The 26700-nt window shown below is 48.9% G+C and overlaps 1 protein-coding gene across 3 annotated transcripts in view; it reads left to right on the top strand.

Moving 5' to 3' along the window:
• The window catches only part of LOC100658384 (regulator of G protein signaling 3), a 183736-nt gene that overhangs the window by 112758 nt on the left and 44278 nt on the right, over positions 1-26700 (top strand). For 2 of the 3 annotated variants that reach the window (XM_023545027.2, XM_023545029.2), the window contains 2 exons: positions 2439-2482; positions 9955-10077. In XM_023545027.2, the coding sequence (XP_023400795.2) occupies positions 2439-2482; positions 9955-10077 (167 nt within the window). Of the gene's footprint in view, positions 1-2438; positions 2483-9954; positions 10078-14705 lie in introns of all 3 variants that reach the window. The other variant, XM_023545034.2, reaches the window with a different exon arrangement.

Here is a 26700-nt window from a genome sequence, read left to right as displayed (position 1 = left end):
ATGGCAATGGATTTAACAATGTCAGTCGCAAACACGGGAATGTGTCTTGCTTGAGAGCTGCTGAGAGTGAAGGAAATGGCTCAGTGTTACTGAGTCTTCAAGGTGTACATTCCAGTGCTTAAGATTTCTTTCCAGGTATTGAAGGTGCCCTTGCTTCCCCCTCCATTACTCCCTGAGACAGGCCTGTGGGTATCACGGGAGCCTGGGGACACCTTCTCCTGCTGTTGGAGTTGGAGCTGCAGGACCCAATGTTCTGAATCCTGGCGCCCGATTTCCTGCCTGCCTCTCCTGCGCCCCCAGAGACCCGCGGCTACAGCAGGGGCCTGAGTGAGGCTTTTAAGAGATGCATTTGGGGCCTCAGCTGGACCTTCTGTTGCCAGAGTGGCCTCTGATTAACATTGCTCACAACTCCTAGGTTCCTTGTTTGTCTTTTTTAAATCAGCATCTGTGGAGAGTTCAATTTGGGGCAAAGAAGGTGGTAAACAAGGAACACACCCAGCCTTTCCTCCTGGCTGGGGCTGGTAAGGGCTGCTCCCTAGCAGGGGCAATCTGCCCCACCCCAGAATCAAGGGCTCCCTGTGGGACTTGTCTGAAGGGTACTTAGCTCCTCTGACCAAGAGTCCTCCCAGGGCCTACCTGGCATGGGGCACAGAACATCCTAGGTGCCCAGTGAATGTTTGTTGGATGAATGAAAAAAAGACTGAAAGGAGATGAGAAACGCTGCCTCAGCTCAGGAGCTGGGGTGCACCCCTCCCCCAGGACTCCTGGCTGGGTAGCCACTTAAACTCTGCCTGCCTTTCTCTTGCCCAGCCTCCCCCAGGCTTCAGAGGGACTGGATGGCAGTGTAATGGGAACAGGCGGAGAGCTGGCGCTAACATCTCCGGTCAGCCGGGGCCCATTGTGGTCTCTTCCTGCTGCTGCCGCCTGCTAGCTTTGTGGTCTTTGTGTTTCTGCCTCCCGGGCGTCCAGTATCCCGCCCACAGCATGTCTTCCTGGCCTGCTCCTGTCTCTCAGGAGTGGCCTGGAAACGTCCAGCTGATTCTTCGGCTCTCCACCCACCCTGAGGAGCCAGGTGTCCAGTCTTGGGAATTCAGCTGCTTAGGTTTTGGCCACTGGAACCCTTGGAGTTAAATCTTAGGCAGCATTTTCTGAGTAAATCCTCGGAGCCCACCTCAGTGGTGGCCACCGGGCGATCACAGTGGAAGAGACACGTTTGCAGCCCTCTGGAGCTCATAGCCTGGTGGAATGACAGATGAGTAAACTGGTAGAGGGGGATGAACTGTGACGATGTGGTCAGGAACACAGGCTTTGGAGGCATCTAGTCCTGGGTTCAAATCTCAGCTCTGCTACTTAGTTATTGTATGACTTGTACAAGCTGTTTTCCCTCCCTGGGTCTCAGTTTCTGTGTCTGGAGAATGGTGACAACAACCTTCCTGGCTTGCCTCCCAGGTGGAGAGGGCTTGGTGAATGGTTGAGTTGGGGATCCTAGACCAGGGTGAGAGGGTTCCAAAACACACAAAGGGGCCAGACCCTGGCAAAGCTATCTTTCGGCTTTACCCAGCTCATGGCTGGGGATCCCCTCTGTATTGGCCTATGCATCCCTTGGTGGGAAGCAAGGTCCACTCTGGAATGAAATGTTCCCTTGTTGAATTTCAAAATAGCAAAGGCAGTTGGACTGCTTAAAGGAAAAGCCAAATGTCGGCTCTCTTGGTGTCCCTCTTCCTCTACATGAGTCCCGAATTCCTATGCACTCAGTCATCTTCTACCCTAGGGTAGGGGTTCTGCCTTCTCTCCTGCTGGAGGAGATGGAGTAGTGACAGTCCCTCCCAGCTGCCTCCCAGGTGGAGAGAGCTTGGCAAATGGTTGGGTTTGGGATCCTAGGCGAGGGGTGTGAAGGCTCTAGGGAAACACACAGGAGGGTCAGGTCTGGGCTGGGAAGTCATCTCTGGGCTCCACTCAGCCTATGATTGGGGTTCCCCCCTCCACTGGCCCACACATTCCTTGTTGGGTAACAAAGCCCACCCAGGAACTAAATGGCTCTTTGTTGAATTTCAAAATGGCTGAGGCAGTTGGATTGTTTAAAGGAAAACCTAAATGTCTGCTACCTGGATGTCCCTCATTGCAGGAATCATGGAAAGAGGGAGACCTCCTGGCATACGATGGCTCCCTACTCCTGGCTACCTCTCATGGAGATCTGGGTGCAGCATTCCTTGGGCCAGGTTGACCTGCAGACAAGGGCCTGATAACTGTGCATCACCCTGTGTGTTTATCTAGTGGCCTTTGCTCCAGGGGTTCCCCTTCCCTTGTGTCTGGCTCTTTCTTCCTCTTTTTTCCAGGAAGCACCACACAGCCTTCTGGATGAGACAGCTGGCTGTGCTCAAACTACTGAGACTCTTTAGCTAGTTCTAATGCAAGTCTTGCTTTTTGTTTACTCATAGGTTCTTCCGAAGATCTGAAATTCTGTGTGCTGTACCTCGCAGAGGTGAGTCCTTCCTTCTGAATTTGAGGAGAGAGATCTGCGGCCAGGTGCCTGGAGGGAAGACACCGGGCAGGGTTCTGATACCAGCCTCCACACCAACACATGTAGTGTTCCTGGGCAAGGCCAGAAAGCCAGTTCCTTGTGCTGTCTCTGCCCCTGTCTCCCTGACCTCTGTGTAAAAGAGCAGTGGACAAGGAAGTGCTTAGAATGGGCAGGACACTTGTGATCTCTGCTCAGGGCCACCTGTGGGGTTCCTAACAAGGGTGTGGCCTGACAGCTGTGCATTCCCCAGTTTGCTTACTTAGTGGGTCCCTGGGCGGTGCAAACTGGCTGTGCTCAACTACTAACCGAAAGGTTGTTGGTTCGAACCCACCCAGATATGCTGTGGAAGGAAGCCCTGATGATCGGCTTCTGTAAAGATTTGTTGTTATTAGTTGCTGTTGAGCTGATTCCAACTCATGGTGACCCCACGTGTGCTGAGTAGAACTGCTCCATAGGGTTTTCAAGGCTGTTGTGACGTTTTGGAAACAGATCACGAGGCCTGACTTCTGAGGTGACTCTGGCTGGGTTTGAACTGCCACCCTTTTGGCTAGTGCTTAACAATTTGCACCACTCAGGGTCTCCAGGAAAATCCTATGGATCTCAGTTCTACTCTGTAGCCTGTGGGGTTGCCATGAATCAGAATCGATTCGAAGGCAACGGGTTTGCTTTTTTTTCCCTCTTTTATTCTTGTGTCTGCCTCGTTCTTCCCCCATGGCCCCTTTTACAGGGTCTTGTCAGGGTTTCAAAAGGCCTGCTGGTAATTGTACATTTACCTGGGCTGGATAATGCAGGATAAAGAAGACATCAAGTGTCTGGGTTTGGGGCTGGAGTGATACCCAATCAGTGTGACTGATATTTCTAGTTATCCCCTAGACCCTTTCCTGCCCTCAGCCTCCACTTAAATCCGTCTCACCCAACAGTCTTGAAAAACTGTCTTGTGGAAGGAGTACACTGGCTACACCCTAGGGGTCGGGGTCTACATGGTCTACCCTGGCTGACCAAGAGGAATACACCCTTTAGAGAAGGAATTAGTGTGCAGCTTGTGATTGAAAATCATTCCTTCAGTTCCTGGCTAAGAGAACTGGTGTAAGACCTGGAGTGAGTCTTTGAACAGACCCATGGGGAAGAAGACAGAGTTGATGAGAAGTTAGCTTCAGGGGAGAGTGGAGCATTTCAAAGACGCAGTGGATGTTGTCAGACCACAGTCTGGGATCCTGGCTGCCTGCAGTACAGAACTGAGGGCCAGGAGGGCACTGGATGTCCTCCCCTGTGTCAGCCACATCCCCACCCACGCACAGGAAGTAGCAGGTGGAGGCGCTGCGGAGCTGGGGGTCTTCAGTTGCACAGAGCTGAGTGAGTAGAGCACAGCTTAGGGGAAGCAGTGAGCCATGCTGGGAAGAGCCAGAGCCTCTCTGCCCTGAGACTAGGCCCCTCCACCCCACCATTCTGGGTTCTCAGTCTCTCGGGCAGTGCCTGAAATGAGACCCAGGTTCTTTAATGCTAAGGAAGCTTCCTGCCAGGCTGGGTTTGTTTTTCCCAGAGAAAAGCACTTCTGTTGCATTGGTTTCCAGGGAGCTGTGACCTCCTAGCCCTCCAAAGATTGATGAAGGGATATTGATTTGGGGCCTTTTATTTCAGTAAAGTGCCAGGTTATCTGACTGTGAGGGGTTGGGGGATTGAAGCTCACGGGCAGCTAGAAGCCTCCTGTTTCTCTTAATGGATTGTTATGTATGAGGGGCTTATCTGTAATGGAGGGAAGACATCTGCTTTCTCTGTAGCCTGGGAAATTCTTGACACAGGTAATATTTCCACAGAAAACTACAAACTCACATCATAGTTGGAACTTCCTAATATGAATTATGGCACCCAGACAAGAAACCAGGAGGAAGGGAGTCAGAATTTAAAGAGATTTTTCTATTCTACATTGAGAAAACCCCAGCTGCCTGGGTGGCAGTAGCTCAGATGATTCTCCAGTGCCAGGGTCCTGGATGGGGTTGCCCTGAGCAGTCTTGGCCCTGGGGTCTCTGTTCTCCTGAGCAGTTGTCCCTTGTTGTTGTTGTCAGGTGCCATCGAGTCGGTTCTTATTGATAGTGACCCTATAGGACAGAGTAGAACTGCCCAGTAGGATTTCCAAGGAGCAGCTGGTAGATTTCAACTACCGACCTTTTGGTTAGCAGCCAAGCTCTTAACCACTATGCCACCAGGGCTCTGGCTGTCCCGCAGTACCTGCAGATCCATGGACAGATGTAGCACACTACTGGCTTCAGAGCTCTGGGGGCATTGGGTTGATGGGCCAGAGGCCATTTTATAACGGAGAATCTGATGCTACCTCCGTTGATATAAGAGTCTGGGTTTTAGAGTTAGAAAGACCTAGATTTGAATGTTGGCTCTGCCATTTCCTAACTGAGTGATCTGGGGCAAGTTACAGGCTCAGCTCTGAAAGAGGCTGATGATGCCTGCCTCCTCACAGGGTTGTTGTCATGATTAAATGAGATTCAATAAGATGCTGTGTCCAAAGCACTTAGCACAGAGCCTAGCACACAGCAAATGCTCAATAAATGGTGGCTATTATTGTTTTTTTTTATTATTGTAAGCTCCATAACAAGGGGGAGAGCTTTTCATATTCATTTACTCTCCATTAAATACATCACAAATGATTTGTTGATCTTTTAAAAAGAAAGCTAAGAGAAAATATCACACATTCTTTATAACGCACATGTACAGTTATGCAAATCTGGCAAGATCACAGGCTCTAAAGGAGGCAGGAGACAGAATTTGAGTGTCTCCTCTCCTGAGACCTCCTGGAGCCATCAACTTAACCTCTCTGAGTCTTAGTTTTTTCAACTGAAAAATGGTAACAGCAATGCCTTTCCTCTCTGCCTACATCGTAGGTTCATTGTTGTGAGGTGCCATTGCATTGAGTCAATTCTGCCTTGTAGAGACTCATGTGACAGAGCAGAACTGCCCCATAGGGTTTCCTAGGCTGTAATCTTTATGGAAGCAGATCACCAGGTCTTTCTTCCAAGGGAGCCACTGGGTGGATTTGAACTGCCAACGTTTCAGTAGCAGCCGAGTGCCTAACCGTTATGCCACCAGGGATCCTTACAGGGTCATAAAACCTGTTGCTGTCGAGTTGATTCCGACTCATAGCAATAGCATCGGACAGAGTAAAACTGCCCCATAGGGTTTTCCAGGAGCGGCTGGTGGATTATAACTGCTGACCTTTTGGTGATGGAATTAAATGTCAAAACAAATGAACAAAGTTAAATCATAGCAAAAGAAGTTTTGGTTTTTAAAGAAATAAAATTAATTCAGGAACAAGGACGTGAGGTATTAATTCAGGAGCAAGGAGGTGAGGCAAGATGGGCGTACTGGGTGTGTGGCTGGATTTGGGAGTGCTCACATTTCAATGCAAAGGACCGGCCCCAATGCCTGTGCGTCGGAGAAATCAGTGCTAGGTAACCACCCTGGTTTGAGAGCACAATGTGCAGCAGCTCTGAAACCAATCAGTTGCATCAGTTGAATCACACACTGGGTTAGGAGAGCCGGTGCACATTCAGAGGCAGGCAGGCAGGCAGGCAGTGGGGGTCCTGGATTTAGATACATGGAGAGACAGACAAGTAGGTAGCAGATGGCCCAGTTGATGGGAATTCAGCCTGCCTGGAGGGAACTGGCTCAGCGCTCTCTCCTTCAGCCAGGCCAACCTCCAAAGCTCCAGGCAGCACTTAGAGAGGAGCCTGCAGAGCAAAGGCCTCCTGAAAATGTTTGCCCATAGAAGATAGCAAACAGTTAAGCACTCGACTACTAACTGGAAGGTGGGCAGTTTGAACTCACCCAGAGGTACCTGAGAAGACAAGCCTGGCAACTGCTTCCAAAAGGTCATAGCCTTGAAAATCCTGTGGAGCAGCTCTACTGTGCACACATGGGGTCGCTATGAGTCAGAATTGTCTCTATGGCAACTAACAACAACATCTAAGACAGCATGCCCCTGCCCTGGGCCAGGCCTGGGTTTGGGACCTTGGTGCTTCGAAAGTGTTCTGGGTCCTCTAATGTTATGGGGCCTTCAACTGAAGCTCTCATAGCCAGAAGAGCTAGGGCAGCACTCTGCTGTGAGGCTGGCAATATGGTCTCTATCCTGGGTGGAGAAATTTGGTTTTCAAAGGGGAGTCTCCAGGAGGTGCAGTGAGGATGGTGCTTGTGAGTGTCAGTAAAATGGGGATAATCATAGCTGCTGCCTTACAAGGTTGTTGGAAGGAATATCAGACACCTCTGGTAAAGTGCAGAGCACTGCGCGGGGCATGGTGTGTGAGACGGCTGTTTCTCTCTCCCTGCGGGGCCCGCCCAGTGTGGGGAGGCTTTCTTGAATGTTGGTGAAGAAGGGCTGCCAGCCTGGAGCTCAAAGCAGTGGACAGCTGAACAAAAAGCTGCCAATGGACTCTGCAGCTGCTCTGAGGCCACTGGCCTACGGAGTCTCTTCTGAAGGATTTTGTGCTCTGGTTGCCTCCAGGCGCTGGTCTGCAAGGGAGAGCATTCCTGCCAGCCAGTGGTGTGGGGGCTTCCGAAGAGACCTCCCCAGACTTTGGAGATGAAATCCTAGCAGCTGGTTCTCCAAGAGGTTGAGTCTTCCCTATGCTGCTCACTGGTGATGTACTTTAGGGAGGCTCTTAGCCACTCAGAGCCTTGGTTTTCCCATCCATAAAATGGGAATAACAATCCATGCCCTCCCTACCTCTTGATGAAATTATCAAGATCAAAATGAGATTATGAATGGGAAAATGCTTTTTAAAATTGACAGAGTAAAGGAATTGTTACTAAGGTGGAATTTTAGCCTCAGAATGGAAAGAGAGGAGGAATTGAGGCTCAGGGAGACTGAGGGATCTGCTGAAGCACACACAGCTAGGTAGAGGCAGGGCTGGGAGGTTCCGGCCAGGGCTAGCTTTATGTAGTGATGGCCTTTTCAAGTTGGAAGGGACCTAGATCCCGTCTCACCCCTCCCTTCACAGGAAGGGATACGGTAAGAGTGAACAGAAGGTGCTCTGGTCAGATTCTGCCTCGCCGCCTTCTCCCTGGGGAATCTTGGGGTCCTTTGCTGGACATGCCCTTCCCCTGCATAGGCCGTGGGTTCTGGGAAGTGAAGGGAACCTGTTAAGTGGTAGCTCCAGGTTTGCCTCCCCATATCCACCTGTTTCCCTGAAGCCAAGGGGTGGGGTTTTCTTCCCTCTCTCCTCTGATGCTTTTCGGAAGATCCACTTCTGAGTCCTGTTGGGCAGGGGAGGAATGGCGGGCACCCTGGACCCCTCAGCCTAGGGAGGTGGCCCTGCCCTGAGGGTAGCATTCCTGAGGGTGGGTTTGGACGGCAGGGTAGGAGATGTCCCCAGATGTTGTTAGATGATGTCAGTAACCATCCCTAGCTCAGGGGCTTTGCATCTGCTTTCACTTCTGCCTGGAACAAGCCTCCCCAACTACTTTGCATGGTGGCTCCTTCTTACTGTTCAGGCCCCATCTCAAGTGTCACCTCTTCGGAGAGGCCTTTTTTGGCCACCTAGCTCAAGTAGGACTTCTCCCTTTAGGACCTTCACGGCATTTACACAGTTTGTAATTATGTGGTTCATTTGTTTCTTGTCTCTGCCCCACAACCTGAAGGCAAGGGCTTGGTCGGTCTCATTTACCCCTTTATCCCAGTGCCAAGTACAGTCCCAGACACATAGCAGGGGATCAACACATATTTATTAAATGGATGGATTACTGTACAATACCACTAGGTGTGTCTGTTGAGGGCTGCCGTTGTCCTTAGTGCTTGCCCTCCCTGTAGCTCTGCAATGTAGGTGATGCCATTATCACTGCTGTTTTACAGAGAGTTTGGGAATTCCCTGAAGTCGATAAGTAGGAAGAGGTAGAACCGGGATTTAGACCAGGCCTGTCCAGCTGCAAAATGAGGAAGGCCTGGACAGAAACACTGCATTTTTTCTCTGTTCCAAGCCATCCAGTTTATGTTCTTGGCTCCCTGGCTGAGTTCATCTAATCGCAGCCCTGTGGGGTTATAATCAAATTCCAGTGGCGTCAGAAAGTGCTTGTAATCCCTGATCAGACCCTTGTGGTGGGCAATAACACTGGGCATGCTGCCCCGCCCAGCCCCGCCCTCAGCACTGTCTGACTGGCTCCTGGCTGAGCCCCTGGGTCCCAGCAGCTCCCTGGGCTTGTGCCAAAGGTGGCCTGGATTTGACCTCATACCGGAAGTTCCTCCAGGCAGCCAGAGATTACCCAGGCTGCTGCATGCCAAGCACTGTGCTAGGCACAGATGAAAAAGGCTTCCATAGAAGGACTTTACAATCTAGTCAGGGAGACAAGCACTTAACAAGATTAGATAGCAAACAAAACAAAAACAAAAAAACAAAAACCTATTGCTGCGGAGTCGATTCTGACTCACAACGATCCTCTAGGATGGAGTAGACCTGCCCCATAGGGTTTCCAAGACTGTAATCTTTACAGAAGCCAACTGCCACATCTTTCTCCCATGGAGTGGCTGATGATTTCAAACCACTGACCTTTTGCACTTTAACCACTCTGCCACCCAAACCCCCAAACCAAAGCCATTGCTTTCAAGTCGATTCTGGCTCATAGCAACCCTGCAGGACAGAGTAGAACTGACCATAGCGTTTGCAAGGCTGTAAATCTTTATGAAGGCAGAGTGCCACACCTCCAGTGAAGCAGCTGGTGGGTTCAAACCGCCAGCCTTTTGGTTAGCAGCTGAGCTCTTTGCCACCGGGCCACCAGGGTTCCTTAAATAGCAACGTGAAATTTAAATCACAGCAGTGCAAAAGATGTTGGTGCGCTCAGCTAAGCTGAACAGCCATTGATCAGACACAGATCATGTGCCAGGCACTGGGAGGTGCTGCAGAGGGCCACAGGACTGTTCACCAAAGACTCTCTAAAGGGACCAGAGGAGCTGCTTGGGTTCAGTTGGTAGGTCCATCTGGATTTGTGTGTTAGCCTTGTGATTAGATAAATGTGCTGAGGTGGGGGAGGGGGTCGTGGAGTCGTGGGGAGGGGCCCTGGCTCCACAGAGCCTCAGTCCAAGACCTTGGCCCTCTGGATTCCCCAGTTGCTGCCTTGTGCTGCCTGCCCCCAGAGGTGACCTCACCATCTCTGTCCGGCAGCTCTCCACAGGCCTCCACTGTGTTGGGAACCACCAGCCTCCCTCCCCTCCCTTAGCCGTGGGCACACGGTTTGCCAGCTGGCCCCCAAACCAGCTTCCTTGCTCCTCTGTCCGCCTCGATGCCACCAAGGATTAGTGTGCATTTGTGGCTTTTAGCTGACACTCCCCTTCCTGCTGCAGCCTCGCCCTTTGGAGCCCAGGGATGGGCTTGGGCCAAGGAGCCCCCTGAACCAGGGAGCAGCCCTGACCATCCTTTCTCTGTTTTCTCTGACGTCAGAAGGCAGAGTGCTTATTCACTTTGGAAGCGCACTCGCAGGAGCAGAAGAAGAGAGTGTGCTGGTGTCTGTCGGAGAACATCGCTAAGCAGCAACAGCTGGCAGCCTCACCCCCGGGGAGCAAGGTAAGGGCCTCACCAGTGGCCGCAGCCTGGGCTGCCTTCCTTCTCCCCGAGTTCGGACGCTTGAGCCTCTGAACTGAGCTTGGGGCCAGCTCAAGCCTAGAACTTGTATCTGGGCAACGAGCTCTTGGCAAGAGGCCCTGTGCTCGAATGTCTCTCCCCTTGGCGTTTCACTGGGTATGCTGACTGGGTTTACCATTGCTCTGTAGAGCAGCAGAGCCAAAGTGAGCATGACCCATCAGTTCTTGACTCTGTTCGCTGGTTTGCCTATGGCAAGGTTGAATTTGGGCTGGCCTCCCTGCTGCTGCCTGGCAGGCATCCTCCCTCTGCCACTGGGTAGGCAGTGCCCTGGGGTAGCACACTGGTGTTTAACATAGAACCAAGGTAGGCATAATTGAGAGAGGATGTTTGCTGCTGAAGAGGTTAGTTAGATCCAGGCCAGAGCCAAGTGGAGCCAAGCGTGGACTGTAGGGGGCTGGGGACCAGCCAGGCTGACTGGAAGCCAGCTGGAGTTCCAGGGAAGATTAGAGACACCCACAGAGGCTGACCTGGGGTGGGTGCTGCTCAGCTGGTGTGCCCACTGTCAGTGTCTGGACCACAGCCTCCCCCTTTGACATCCCGGTGCCAGCCACAGGCACAGTTATAGTCCCCTATTTGTGAGTCATTCAAAGTCGCTTCTCTTGCTAAAAGTGCTGGCCATTTTGAGACTTGGTCTGGCTGGCTGCAAAAGGAGCTGAGGTGGTCGCTGTGCTAGATCTGGGGGGACAGGCGATGTGAAGAAAGTGAGCAGCCACGTGTCAGCTCTCTGGCCTATTGCTTCTTCCTGGTGTGTTGAGGCCTGCTGTGCTGAGTGTAGCAGGCACAGGGAGGGGACATGGGAGGGCAGGCCTGCTGAGGGCAGGAGGTGAGGAAGGGGTGGTGGGGCAGCCTCTCCTGGAGGGGCAGTAGTGAACAGCAGCTCCCCAGTGATCCCCTGAGGGAATAAGAATCTGAGGACTATAATGTTAGGCTTAAAAGTTGTTATCTTGTTTTACTAGCCAGGGGGCAAGAATAACTTTGATGAGGGAAGACAATGGGAAGAGACTGTCTGGTGACCTTGGTCAAGTCACTACTCTACTTTTGCGCTTTGATGTCCCCATCTATAATCTAGGGACAATATTTCCTACCCCTAGGGCTGTTGTGAGAATTAAATGAGATGGTGCATACAGTGTTAGTAGCATGGTGCCTGGTATACAGGAGGTGCTCAATCAGCCATAGCTATGGGAGTACCCTGTCCTCACCCCACCCAGGTGGCTCATTGCAGCACTGGCAGGTTCCCATTATTAGGTTCTTTTGAGCAGAGATCTGCCTTTGCTGCTGCAGGCTACCTTGCCCCATAGGTCCTAGGCTGTTCACAGTCAGGAGCCAGTCCATCTTCCTGGGCAGCCCCACAGATGGTGCAGAACTGAACTGGTGCCCCCCAGCTTTCTTTTCTTTGGGCTTAGTGCCTTCTGGTCTGGGTCTGAAGGAGAGAGTTCTTTGTGCTGACTCTGGAGTGTGTTGGCCTCAGCTGGCTGTGGAAAATCTCCATCTTTGGGTTCAGGAGGGCAGTCTGAATGACTGAAGGTGGGCTGGGGTCTGAGACAGGCTCTGGTCCATGTAGAGCTGCAGGGTTGGCTGGCTGACTCTGCAAGGGCCCCGGGAGGTTGGGGACTGGTTTCTGGGCCACACCAAGATGTCTGGGCATCCTGGGCAGCAACAGTTTAGGTACTTCTTCAAACCAAAGCTCTTTAAACGTGTGTTGAATGGAGAGGCTGTGTGCTGGGAGAGGGTGAAGAAAGAGGGCCTTACTGCTGGAACAGCCTCAGAATTGCCTTGTTGGCCTGAGAATGGGACCCTGCCCCAGACTTGCAGCCTCCACTGGGCCCACCTGCCTTAAAAGGCAGTCCTGTAACCATCTTTTGTTAGGCAGGTCCCTTGGGGGTCTCACTATCTAACTTCCTCTTTCCCACCTACAACATACACATGTGAAGAGTCTTAGCAACTTATTCCTTCCAACCACTTACAGAATGCTCCCTGAGACAAGTTCTGGCAAATAGGATTTTCTCCAGTGCCTTATAGTTCCAGGAATGTTTTTCATTCTTAGTGCCCGGGCCCAGTTGGTGGTCCAGCCGGCCCACACTGTCATTTACCTGTGCTCAGCTCCATTGGGTCCCGGCAGCCTCTGCGGACCTTCTTCCCAAGGGTGAGGCCTCAGCCTTTGCACTAAGGTCACTGCTGTCCATGGGAGAATGGGGAAGGCCAAGCAGAGCTCAGAAATAGGCCTCTTGCTTTTCAGGCAGAGAGGGTCCTGCTTGACCAGTTTGTTCGGAATCCTGACCGAGGAGCACACCTTTTTACACCTTTTCTTTGTTCTTTCCGTGAATGCTCCACCTTCTGCTGAGCAAATGCTGCCTAAGCCACCCCCCAACTCAAATGCCTCTCTGGGGAAAGTGAGGCTCGCAGGGCAACTCCCCAAACACCCCTGCTAACCCTTCCCAACCCTCATCCCTGCTCCTTTCAAGAATGTGTTTGCTGACAGCTTGGCGTGGGAAATTCTTTAAACATCTCAAGGAATGCAGCGTTCTCCCCAAATTTGCGAAACATAGTAAATATGATTTGCCTTGAAAACTAAATAGATACTTGTTGGGAAGGACGGAAGGAGTTGGGGGAGGATGGACTCCAAGAACAAGAGGGAGGCAGGTGTGCCATTTTCTGCCTTGTGGTGTGTGTGACCTTTGGCAGTCGCTTCCTGCTGTAGCCTCAGTGGTCCCATCTGTGTGTCGATCAGGTGGCCCTTCCCAGCTCTTCAAGCTCTGTGATGAGTGCCTGGCCTCGCCTAGTCTCCATTAGGGAGCCGTGCCCTAAGGATTTCTGTACAGCTTGACTACCTGTAAGATCTACTGCCTTTAGGAGTTAGGTCTGTTCCCTTCTGGGTGTGTGTGGGTGGGGTGGGGGGAGGGACAGGCACAGGCTTTTCTGCACTATCTCTGAGGGCTGTGGCCTGAGGCCTTGCAGCGTGGGGGTTCCAGCTGTGACAGGTGGGCGCAATGAGGCAGGTGGTAGCTAGACTGCATCTGTCCCCTGGGAGCTCCATTCCCTTCCCCCTGCTTGCTCTTAACTGACCACAGTAAGTAGCAGGCTGCTCTGGATAGGCCTGTGTGCTCTCTTTCTTTGTGCGGAAATAACCTACTTCCTCTCCTTTCCCAGTTTCTCCTCCTTCTTCATCAGAACTCTGCTCCCTCCCTTGCTTCATTATCTATCCCTGGAAAAGGGCATCTATTTTTCTTTTTCTGCCTGGGATAACCTTTATTAAACTCCCTGACATGGGAGTGTTGCTTCTAATCTAGAATAACTCAGAGGGAGTCCTACCTCTGGCCATTGAGATTTAAGCTAATTGGTTTTAACCAAAACCAAGCCAAATGGTGACCCCATTGTTACAGAGTAGAACGGTTCTATTGAAGTTTCTTGGCTGTAAACTTTATGGAAGCAGATCGCCAGGCCTTTCTTCTGTGGCACTGCAGGGTGGGTTCGAACCACCAACCTTTACGTTAGTAGTAGAGAGCAAACCGTTTGCGCCATATTCAACCAAACCTATATAATAAATGCTTGCTCTGGGCCAGGCTCTAGTTTAAGTCATTTGGGGTCTCAGAGATGAATGAGACTTGCTTTCTTTCATTAATGGAGTTCTTCTAAACGGAGCGAGGTGGCAAGGCCACCAGAGTATCGATCTGAACATTCAAGGCCATGTGTGATGGGTCCTCAGAGCGGTACAGAGGGGTCTTGGCTGCACATCACCATCCACTTGGTGAACCTCTGCTGAGCACCTACCAGGATCCTTCTCAGAAGAGTAGGCTCTAAACCCAGACCTCAGGGCTGATAAGGGGGAGTACAGTGCAGTGTGTACTGGCCCTGGACTTGGGCCAGACCCTGGGCTAGATGTCAGGAATAGAGAGATGAATCTGTCATACTCTTTACTCAAGAGATCCCAGTTCAATGCCAGAGACAGATATGTCAACAGATAGTTCAAAATAACATAGTAAGTGATATGGGAGGTTCTTATCAGTCTGTGATCTCAGGCTAGCATCTTTGAGACTCAGTTTTTTCATCAATAAAGTAGATGAAATAACAGTGTTGTTGTGAGGATTTTTAATGTGCTTAGCACAGTGTCTGGCATACAAGAAGCACTCTGTGAACTAGCTGCTATCACCATCATCACCATTATCACCATCATCATCATCATTCTCATCCTTTTTAAGTGATGTCTGTATAGGAAGATTCATCTGGTGGCCTTGCTTACTGAAGTTGAATGCTGCCGCTCTGAGCACGTGTAAGATGACTGCTCCATGTCAACTCCTGGTGGCCACCTTCTGTATTCCAAGGCCCAGGGAGGAAAACCGAGTCCTCTTGGGTCTGCGTGGCTCTAAGACTTCTCCCATATGTGACACTGAGGTGTGTGGCACCTTGTCATCTCTGCTGGGGCAGTTATTGATGGGCTGGAGATGCCAGGGTCTGTCTGAGTGCTTTAGAAAGGAGCAGAGGCAGGTCCTGGAGTCAGGCCGCTCTGGCCTAAGTAGACAGCAAGCTAATTCCAGTTCTGTCTGGTTCCACAGAAACTCCACCCTTACGGCTCTCTCCAGCAGGAGATGGGGCCAGTCAACTCAACCAATGCCACCCAGGATAGAAGCTTTACCTCATCAGGACAAACTCTGATTGGCTGAGCAAACCCAAGGGCAGGACTCTGCTTCTGGCAACTTAACCCTTTCTTGGGCATCCCCCTACCACACAGTAACATCACCTCAACTGGACCCAAAATGGAGGACCAAGATGGTGGGCCCAGGGCCATCTGAAAGGAGTGGCCCAGGGGTGTGTGTGGACTGGCATCAAAAGGACCACAGTAGTGTGAGAGGCCCTATGGGCATGTGCAGACTGGCATCATAGAGTCTTAAATGGAGAAGACTCAGAATCTTATCCCTTCAAGGAAGAAGGAGGGGAAATGGCAACTGGGCTTCCAGGTGGTTCCAGCACCTGCTTTGGAGGCCACAGGAGAGGTTGGGAGAGGCCACCCCTGATGGAGAACAGCACCATGATCTGCTGCCACCAGAAGACCTATCTACCCACTCACTAATTTTTCATCTGTACTTATTCAATCATTCGTTCAACGGATATTCTGGGAGCAACTACCTTGTGCCAGGCGCTGTGCTAGTAGCAGGGGATATTGTGGAGTAAATGACGTACATGGTCTCTGCCATCATCGAGATTCCAGTCCTAGTAAGGGAGTGAGCCATTAAATAAATAACACCAACACACACACACACACACACACACACACCCTCACGATTACAAACTGTGATAATCTACAAAGGAAAAGAACAGATTTCCTCTAAGAGAGAATATTATTCAGATTGCTATGTGTGCGTGTATGTGTGTTTGGGGGGGAGGGGACAAGGCTTCTCAGAGAACGTGATTTTTAAGCTGACATCTGCAGAGCAGAAAGGTTAGATAGTCAAGGACTTTTGGAAGAGTGTTCCAGATAAATGGAACAGCATGTAACAAGTACCTAAGGTGCGCAGGAGCCTGGAGTGCTGGGGGACCAGACAAGGCCAGTGTGGCTGAGCTTCGTGAGAAGGAAGACCAGGTGGGTGGGGGCCAGATCATCAAGGCTTTGGCAGCGAAGCCTTTACTGATTTCATTCTAGTGAGAAGCCACTGAAGGCTTTTGAGAAAGGAAGTCGTAGAGTCTCAGGTACATTTCTAGAAGATCAGAGAGCAGATAGGAGAGGCCCAGATGGGCGTGAGAAGACCAGTTAAGAGGCCCTTTCAGTCTTCCAGGTGCGGGGTGATGGTAGCCTGTCTTGGAGTGGTGGCTGGATTGGTGGGTCTGTGAATGCCCAGGCCCTAGGGTATGGAGAAGGCTCTGGGACGAGAAGAGATGATTCCTTGTCTCCCCCACCTTGCCCTCATTCTCCACCGTTGTCTTGCTCTCTCAGTGGGTGTTAGTGAGGATTCAGTCCTCCCTCACAGAGCCCCTCCCTGCCCAAGCCTGGGCTAGGGGCAAGTCCTGAGTTCTGTGAGTGTCCCTGGGAGTTGGGAGCAGTGGGTGCTCAGACCAGCCAAGGTGAGAAAGTCCCCAGCCCCACAGACCTTAGCAGAGGTTGCTGTGCTGTCCCTCCATCCTATGCTGAGTTGTCTTGTAGGAAGCTTGTAGACAGTGCTCTGGAAATTGACTTGGGTTTGCTTTCTGCAGGACTCCTAAAGGTCAGTGACTTGGCCTGGGTGTGGCTCAGCAGCTCTAGTGAGACTGTCATACCACAAGGCTAAAGGAAGAGCTACCAAGGGGATGGTGATTGGAACCCAGGCACTCACTGCCTACTGTACCCCCAGCTGGTGCTCAGGGGTCGGCAGCTCTCACGCTCTTTCCCAATTGCCAAGACCGAGAGGGTGGGAAGCCTGAAGCTGCTGCTTGAGTGGCATGGCTCATGCACAAAAGGGTGTCTGTAGGATCAGTGTCACCTGCATAGGAAAAGGAGGTCAGAGAGGCTAGAGAGATGGCTTAGGTCAGAGGAGCCCCCCAACCTCAGACGCTCTTTGCTTTGTGTCCTGTAAGACTTCTCAGTGTCTTTAGAGAAGAGTTCCTGTGCCTTTGTGAGTTTGTTCAGCTGCTGTGGCCACTTAAACCCCAGGAAGAACGGCCCAGAAGAGAATACATCCCCTGCCCCTGCTTACCCTTCTCCCAACCTAGGAAAGATCAGACATATCGTATCAGCAGCCTAACAGGGCACGGGATGTGTCTGCCTGTGATCAGGCTAATGCCCCGGCCCAGCAGGGGAATAGACACTGCCTGAATGGAGACCAGTGATGCACAGTGTCTCTGTCAGCCAGGGCCCAGCCCGCAGGATAATTCTGAGAGGCCGAGTAGCTGGGGCTGCACAGACAGCAAGCTGCACTTTGATTTCATTTGATTCCCATACAAAATGACATTAAGGGGGATGTGAGGCACAGGAGAATTGCCTGTCTGGGAAGGCAGCAAGCTTGTCTCTCTCCAACCTGGTGTCCTGCCTCTGCCCACAAGACAGGTACAGAGGACAGGTGGTCTGGCCACAGGGAAATGGAGAATTTGAACACAACACCTAGCCCTGGGGACAGGGCTTTCCTCCCAGCTTGTCTGAACAAGCTACAGAGCCGAGTGGCTGCTTCTACCAGGGTCCCAGGCCCACTGGCTGTTGGGGAGGCAGATGTCAGATCTGGTGGGTCCTGGGCTGGTTTGACCAGTGACTGTGGTCAGCCACAGCACCATTGCCTTGAAAATCAATGAAATAATTAATTTGGCTACTTGGGCTTGAGAAAATGAAATATGACCTGGTGGCCACTGCTCTTCAACGTCCCAGTCCATCCCAGCTGTCCAGGATGATAAACACACTATCGAAATTGCATTTGAGAGTCATAATCACGGGAAGCACTGCCGAGCCCCTCCCCGACACATAAATCACACTAAGAGGCACACAATGGCCTCTTTCCTGATGGGCCAATTGTCTTGGTTTGGTGTCTCGGGGCCCAGGAGCTGGGAGGATGAGAGCACAACCATTTATTGTTGAAAAGGCCATCTGTGCGCTTTGAATACAAAGCAATCCTTTTAGTTCCCTGTACACCCTCTGATCCCATTTTCATGTTTTCCTATGTCTCAGACTCTGTCTGAGTCTGTCCCATAAGCAGTCATGCCCAAGTCTCTACTGGCTCTTTGGTTCTTTGGCAATTAGGACAGCATGGACCTGTTGGAAATAATGAGGACATTTATTTATGTGTGTCTTGTTTTTTCTTTTCTTTTTTCATTAATTCCGCCATCAAAGTCCTCATTTCTCACACCTGGCACCAAGAGGGTTCTGCAAAGTGAGAGTGCAGGCTCTCGCAGTGTGGGAGGGTTCCCCACAGTGAGGGCCCCAGACACTTGCATGGGCTTTGGAGATGGCAACTGGGGTGCCCAGGTGTTATCTATCTCCCCTGAGCCTCCCAGCATTTGTCCAAAGTCACACAGCTGGAAAGAGGCCCTCAAGCCAAGACCTTTCAACCCCAACCATTGCCCTCTTCAGATGCAAAGGTTTGCCTTTTAGGGAAGGAAATAAGAGAAATCAATCATCTCCTCCGGCAAGAGGCAGGAGGAGCGTATCCGGCGTGTCAGAAGTTGTAGCCTATAAAGCTCTAGAGGGGATGCTTTTAGGGTAAATAAAATGAGATGCCTTCTTTATCCAGTGGAGAATCAACTTCCAGAATTCATTGTTCTGAGAGGCTGGCACAGGCTGAAAAGACAATAGCTTCACAGAAGGTTTGAAGAAAGTCTAATATAAACGACAAGGTTGAGTTCCTCAAGACAGGCTCTCAGTGACCGTCCCTTCCCGTTTTGAGTTTGGCCATCAAGTGGACCAGCAGACACATCCTATGCTTTTCAAAGACAGAATCCTGAGCTTGGGATACCAGACAGCAACTGGAATGTTGGCCAAAGGCAGAAGGTGATAGCTTCAGGCTCTGCCTGGGTGCCTTAAGCATAAGTACCAAAGAAGGCCTTTGACCTGAGCCCATTTCAGGGTGGGGAGAGAACCTGCCTCTGCTGACTCCTCCAGGTTTGGTGCCCAGATTTTGCTAATTTGCTGATTTTCAATCTCAAGACTAAGTGGACAAGTAGCTGGGAACCAAATGGACTGGACTTCAGATATTCCCCCAAAGAAACAGACTCTTCTCTAAAAAGCTCAACTGTTTTCCATTCTGCCTCCAGCTTTCCTCCCTCCTTTCTTTTGGCTGCAGGAAGCTGCCTGATGGTCTGGCTATACCATCTTGCCATTGGTCCTGGCGATCTTGCTCTTCTTTTTTAGCTTTCAACAAAGACAGTATAACCTTTCCCTCTGTCCTTACCTTGTAGTGTCTTGACATTATCTTCTCCCAAGCCTTACTCTGGATAGGGGCCTGTTAAAAAAAAAAAAGCTGCTGTTGAGTTGGTTCTGACTCATAGTAATCCTATAGTACAGAGTACAACTGCCCCATAGGGTTTCCAAGGCTGTATATCTTTAGAGATGCAGACTGCCACATCTTTCTCCCAAGGAGCAGCTGGTGGGTTTGAACCCCCCCAACCTTTTAGTTAGCAGCCAAATGCTTAGCCACTGCACCATCAGGGCTCCTTTGGATAGAGTCATCCTCCTCCAAATTGTTCCCAGATCCTTGGTTAAAGGTAGAATGATAGTACTAGGTAACATCTGATGAGCTCTTATAAGGCAGGCATGGTGCCAAGATTTCTACCTACATTATTTTGTTTAATCCTCACTACAACTTTATTTGTGTTGTTCTCCCCATTATACATTTACTCTCATTACGCCTGACTCATAGATAAAGACACTGAGTCTTAGAGAAGTTAAGAAACTTGCCCAGGATCACATAGCCAGTGGGTGGCCAGGATTGGAACCAAGGCAGCTGGCTCCAAGGTATTTCAGTCTTCGCAATGAAACAAGAGTATAAGTGTGTGGGTTTATGCAAACATCATACCTGGTTAGTAGTCATGATGTACACAGAAAACATAGGTATACTTGTGGATCTTATACAGGAAGGGATCCTCATCAGGGTCTGCCAGATTGGAACCCAGGCAGCTGGTTTCAGCTGCTCTTGACTACTCTGCTATTCTGCTTCCCCATAATCATGGACTGTTTAAGCTGGGAGGGGCCAGGGAGACTGAGCAGCATGCTCCCCTTAAGACCGTAGTGGGAGGTCATTGTCTTCAGAATAAACCCCAGGCTTTATCTTGGCTCTCAAAGCTCATACTAGTCACACTGCACTCCTGCTTGCACCCACTGGCTGGCCACACTGGATTACTTCCCCTTCTTTAAGCCCACCGTGCACATTCATTTTTGGCCTGTCTCTTCTGCCTGACGTTGCCTGCCCTTCTTCACTGTCCCTGCTGGATGCAGTCCTCCTCAACCTTCGTAACTCAGCCTCACTGGCACCTCCCCTGGGATACCTTTCTCAGGGAGACATCAGAGGCCATTGCTTTCCCCTTTGCATTTTGTTCATCCTTAGCACATTGTGTGAGGCAGATATGTCTTTCTTGTAAGACTGTGAGCTCCTTGGTAGCAAGTGAAGATCATGTTTTATTTGTCTTTGATTCTCTTATTGCCTGGACATTAGTAGGTGCTCAGTACATGTTATAGTATTGAACTGGGTCGTCTAGTTCAACCCTTTCATGTTCTAGAATCTAGCTGAGGAAACTAGGCTCAGAAAGGGAAAATGATCTGTCCAGGGTCATGGGGCAAGTTAGTGTCAGAGCTGGGACTCAGGTCTCCTGACTCTTGGCTTAGAGATTTTTCTGTTATAACTCAACTTTTCAGGGACCTTGGTTTATTAAGCAATCTGGCCAGGTTCACTTCGGGGTTATGGATACCACCATATTTCTGTGCTGATTCCTGGGCATCCTGGAGGGAAAGGAGGCCTGATCAGAACCACTCCTACGAGCCTCTCCCACAGGTTAGTGAGATTCCTCTCCCCTGAGCCCCAGTCCTTCAGAAAACAAGAATAAGATTCTGAAGATCTTGGTTCAAATCCTGATTTTCTTGTAACTCACGTTTGACCTTGAGCAAAGCACTTCACCTCTCTGATCATTAGTTTCTTTACCAATAAAAATGAGGAAGTTGAATTAGATATGACCTCTGGAAGTTATCTAAAATGTTAGAAGACAAAGATGAATATAAAGTAGTTACTCCCCTCAGAAAGGGTGAAGACCCTGATCTAGGGCAAGAATTGGCTCAGATTCTTCATCACAGCCATTGTCTCAAGACGCGTAGGAGGGATCACCGAATCAGTTCTGTGAGGGATTTCAGAGGGGAGAGTAGGCAGAGGTCAAACTCTCTGGATGGACTCTAACAGGCTAAAGGAAGAAAACAGACATTACAGTCTTCACATTGAAATGAGTACATGTGCGTGGATATGTGCAAAGGTATCTGGTTAATAGTCACCATGCGCACATAAAATCTGATATACTTATGGATCTTATACAGGAAGGGGTCCTCATCATAAACACCAAAATTACATGCTCACTTCTGCCCCCTTCCCACCCAAAGGTACCTCCTTTTGGGCTTCCCACTGGGAGGCCAGCACAAGGAGCTTTCTAACCCGACATCTTCTGTCATCCCTTCTTCCTTTCTGCTCAGGTGGTTGGACACACGCTGGACTCTTGTTTGAACCTCACATACATGTGTGCGCACGCATGCTTTTTAACTTTTCCAGCTCCTGGTCTATGGCATAAAGTGAATTTTCAAGTGGAATTTATGGTCATCAATAAGCAGTACCTTTAGTTTCTTTTTTTTTTTTTCGTGTGGCTAGGAGTCTTCAGAATCTTCCCCAGAAGTTGCCATGGACATTCTCATTGCCTTTAACCTATATCTTCTTTTGCTTGAACAATAGTATTTAAGATAAATCTTCTAAAAAGGTGTCTTTTAAATGTTAGTGCTTTTCTGTTTTGGCTAAATTCTACTCTTGGTTCAGAGCTTTTACTGTTACGCCTCAGCGATAAATATAGTCTTCTGCTGTTTCTCTTTGGTGGAAGAACATTAAGGGTTAAGTTGTCTAGCCTAGGAACCCTGGTGGTGCAGTGGTTAAGAGCTGTAGCTGCTAACCAAAAGGCTGGCAGCTCAGATCCACCATCCGCTCCTTGGAGACCCTATGGGGCAGTTCTACTCTGTCTTACAGCTTCGCTATGAGTTGGAATTGACTGGATGGCAACGGGTTTGGTTTTTTGTTTTTTAGGCTAGCCTAGGAAGCTGACCATCATTTATAGCATGGTTTTCAATGGGAAAATGCATTCTGAAGACACATAATCAACTCTTAGGTGGACTTTGGGAACACAACACACATCCAAAGGCAGAGAATGTAGTGTTCTTTTTATGAGTCACTAAAATTTTGATAGAACCATAGAATCTTTAAATGTGGAGCTGAAAGGGATACCGGCCCCCGCCCTGCCCAGCTCCACACCAGATTGATTAACAAGCTGATTTGTAGAAACAAAGACCAAGAGAGAGGCAAAAACTTGGCCAAGGGCACATAGTCACTTGTAGAGCTGAAACTAGCACCCACCTCCTGACTTCTAGCCCAGTGCTCCTCTGTCAGTGACTTTTGAAGATCCTGTCAGTTTGGGGGTGGAGTGGGTACACGGATGGTCTTAGAGAAGCTCTCACCATCTCACTCACAGTCCACTGTGCTGTCGTCAGGAAATGTAATTCACCACTCAGGCTGTAATGGAAATAGTGAGAAGTCAGACCAGCTAATGGCGTGGGGAGAGGTTGTCTAGTCGGCTGGCTTGTCTGTAAATTCCTGGTGTGTTCTTGCTGGAGCAGAATGAATGGGGTTGTTGTGTTTTACCTGGAGCTCTGAGATACCTGAGGTGGGGGAGATGCTCCCTGTGGTCTGTTCTAAAAATGGCAGTGGGAACGGAGCTAAGGGGAAGAGGAGGGGGCTCCTTCGGGAGCTGAGTGGGGATGCCCCACCTCCTTCCTCTTCCTGCCAGGCCCTATGTGAGGAAGTCCCATGGATTCACAGAATCTGAGATCTGGCAGGGTCCTGGAGCCGTCAGCGCCCACTTTCCCATCTCATACAGATGAGGAGGCCCCGGAGGCCCAGAGAAGGGAAGGGACTGGCCAGCGGTCACCGAGCCCAGAGAGAAGGTCCAGACGTCTGGCCATTTTCCTCCTGCTGTTTCAGCAGGGTGGATGTTGGCCTCCCGAGGTTTTTTCTCACTGCCTCTGGGCGTGCACAGGGCCTGGGAACTCCTGGGGAAAGATGTGGCCGGGCTTCCTGAGAGACGCCTGGCAGGCGAGGAGTCCCTGGCCAGTCTGCCCTGAGCCCTGACCTCGACCAGCTGGCCTTCCAGCACCACGCCTTTCCCTGCTGGTGTCCCCGCCCTTGCCGACTTGTCATTCTGTCACTCCCTGGATTGTGCAGCATTCTGCAGGGAGGGAGGCCAAGGGCTAGTGTGGAACTGGCCTGCAGGAAAGAAGGCCTCATGTCTCAGGGCCTTCCTCTGCCTTTCTCCAGGAAGGAGCAGAGCCAGCTAAGTCAGGAGCAGGAGGCTGGAGCTTAGAGGTAGGCAGGCCCAGGTTCAGATTCCAGCCTTGCCTCTCACTAACGGTGGGATCACCAGCAGTCACCTAGCATCTGTAAAATGAAACAAGGACATACACTTCACTGGGTTATTGCGAAGATTAAAGGACATGATGTGTGCAAAGCGCCCATTATAATGCCTGGCACATAGTAAGTACTCGGTAATGGTAAATATTATTGCGAGATCAAGTGGTGAACACATGCTTGACTGTCTGTAATCCCCTTCTTTGGGGCTTCCACCCACGTGGCATGGCAGGTTTTTTTTTTTTAATGTAGTTAGTTATTTTTTTTTCTTTGTTGTGCTGTTGTTGCTAAAGTAATTTGAGTTTATTATGAAGAAAATATTTAATGCTTATCAACCAGGAGAAGAAAATGAAGTTCATTCTTCATCCCAGCACCCAGAGATGCCACTGTTCACATTTTGGGGTGTATCTGGTCAGGCATTTATTTATACACACACGTATTTTATTTAGGATTACTGGTGTTCACAACTTTTTAACCTTTTTTCCATTTAACAATGTAGTGTGTCTGTGTTTGCATGTCAATAAATATTTTTCTACGATATCTTCTTTGTGCCTGCAGAGTATTTCATTGTGTAGATGAAACATGCTTTATTTAAATAATCTCCGGTAGTTGGACATTTAGATTATTTCCCAGTTTTTGTTGTTGCAAAAAACTGAGATAAAAGTACTTGTCAGTACATCTTGGTATCTCCAGCATCCAGTTAGATGCCTTAATGGAAATGTTTGACCCTCAACAAATATTTGGTGAATGAATGAACATTTTATTAGAAAAATTCCTGGTAGTATTTTGGATTAAGGTATATGTGTGTGTGTATATATATATAAAATGGTCCTTATACCTATTGACAAATTATCCTCCAGAAAGGTTGTACCAATTTATAATCTCACTTTACGGTGATCAACTCCTCCCAGTTTGCCTGGGACTTTCTTGGCTTTGGCACTGAATGTCCTGTGTCCCAGGAAACGCCTCAGTCTTTTTTGTTGTTGTTAAGTAATTTTTTTTTTTAATTGTGTTTTAGGTGAAAGTTTACAGCTCAAGTTAATTTATACAAAAATGTATACACATATTGTTTGGTGACACTAGTTGCAATCCCCACAATGTGACAGCACACTCCCACTTTATACCTGGGGTTCCCTGAGTCCATTCCACCAATTCCTGTCCCTTCCTGCCTTCTCATCCTGCCTGCAGACAGGAGCCACCCATTTGGTCTCACGTATCTGATTGAACTAAGAAGCACACTCCTCACATGTATTGTGTTTTGTTTTATAGTCCTGTCTAATCTCTGTCTGAAGAGTGGCCTTTGGGAACAGTTTCAGCTCTGGGTTAACAGAGCATCCGGGGACCATAGTTTCGGGTGTTTCCCCAACCTCTGTCACACCATTAAGTCTGCTCTTTTTTTGTGAATTTGAATTCTGCTCCACAGTTTTCTCCCACTCTGTCTGGGACTCTCTGTTGTGTTGCCTCTCAGAGCAGTCATCGGTGGTAGCTGGACACCATCTAGTTCTTCTGAAACCCCTCAGTCTTGAGCAAACAGAGGTGGTCTGGGTAAGAGAATGTCTGTTTCCCTATACCATTGCCGACACTGTGTATTTTTAAATTATTTAAGAGGTTCATTTCTTCAATTACTAGAAACATTGAATATCTATTTATATGCTTTTTAGCCATCTATATTGCTTCTTTTGTGAGTAGCCTATTCAAGTCTTTTGCCCATTTTTCTATCGGGCTGTTTATACTTCTATTATTGAGTCCTGAGACCTCTTCATGTAATAAGGATGTTTATGCGTTAGTCTTTTATATGTATTTTTTGAACTACAGTTGTTTCTGACTTATAGGTAATCATATTGGTAAACTTTTTAAAAAGTACCTTTGGTTTTGTAGTATTTGCTTCAGGATTATACAATACTCATTTATTTTCTTGAACTTCATGATTTTATCTTTTAGCTTTTAACATCTTAAGTTTATCTGCAATTTATTTTGGTATATAGTATGAGGTAGAATGCTTTTCATTTTTACCAGTTATTTGCTTCAGTGCTTAAACACTATGTTAGAACAAGTACCCTCTCATTACTCTTCTTTAAAAATTGTTTTTTTACTATTCTCACATATTTATTCTTTCAAATGAACTTCAGAGAAATTTTACTCAGTGCACAATTCCCCCCTGCCCCTCCCAAGAAATATCATTGAGATTTTGGTTGGAATGATAATAAAAGGTGATACACTAAAAAGAGGACAGCTGATATCTAGACAATACTGTCTTCTCGTCCAGGGTCAAAATTATATGTCTGCATTTACGTGAATCTTTTAAGATTTCCCAGGTGAAGTTTTGAACAATTTTTTTTCCCCATAGGTCCTGCACCTATTCTGTTAAATTCATTTAAGGAAATGATAATTTTCGATTTATATTGTTAAAAACCAAAAAAAAAAAACCAAAAAAACCTATCGCTGCCGAGTCAGTTTGGACTCACAGGGACCCTGTGTACAACAGAACGAAACATTGTCTGGTCCTGTGCCATCCTCATGATAGTTGCTATGCTTGAGCCCATTGTTGCAGCCACTGTGTCAGTCCATCTTGTTGAGGGTCTTCCTCTTTTTCACTGCCCCTCTACTTTACCAAGCATCATGTCCTTCTTCAGGGACTGATCCCTCCTAGTAACATGTCCAAGTATGTGAGTCGTAATCTTGCCATCCTTGCTTCTAAGGAGCATTCTGGTTGTACTCCTTCCAAGACAGATTTGTTCATTCTTCTGGCAGTCCATGGTATATTCAATATTCTTTGCCAGCACCATAATTCAAAGCCATCATTTCTTCCTCAGTCTTCCTTATTCATCATCCAGCTTTTGCATGCGTATGAGGCAATTGAAAATAACACAGATTGGGTCAGGCACCCTTTAGTCTTTAAGGTAACATCTTTGCCTTTTAACACTTTAAGGAGATCTTTTGCAGCAGATTTGCCCAATGCAGTGCGTCATTTGATTTCTTGACTGCCACTTCCATGGGTGTTGATTGTGAATCCAAGTAAAATGAAATCCTTGACAAGCTCAGTCTTTTCTCCGTTTATTATAATGATGTTGCTTATTGGTCCAGTTGTGAGGAATTTTGTTTTCTTTATGTTGAGGTGTAATCGAAACTGAAGGCTGTGGCCTTTGATCTTCATCAGTAAGTGCTTCAAGTTATCTCCACTTTCAGCAAGCAAAGTTGTGTCATCTCCATAATGCAGGTTGTTAATGAGTCTTCCTGCAATCCTGATGCCCCGTTCTTCTTCATGTAGTCCAGCTTCTCAGATTATTTGCTTAGCATACAGGTTGAAAAAGTATGATGAAAGGATATAACCCTGACGCACACTTCCCTGACTTTAAACAACCCAGCAGCCCTTGTTCTGTTTGAACAACTGCCTCCTGGCCTATGTTCAGGTTCCCCATGAGCCCAATTAAGTGTTCTGGAATTCCCATTCTTCATG

Source organism: Loxodonta africana, chromosome 9 (genome assembly GCF_030014295.1).
Source record: "Loxodonta africana isolate mLoxAfr1 chromosome 9, mLoxAfr1.hap2, whole genome shotgun sequence".
Lineage (NCBI taxonomy): Eukaryota > Metazoa > Chordata > Mammalia > Proboscidea > Elephantidae > Loxodonta > Loxodonta africana.
The sequence above is the reverse complement of the archived record's forward strand: the minus strand, read 5'-3'. Positions and strand labels throughout refer to the sequence as shown.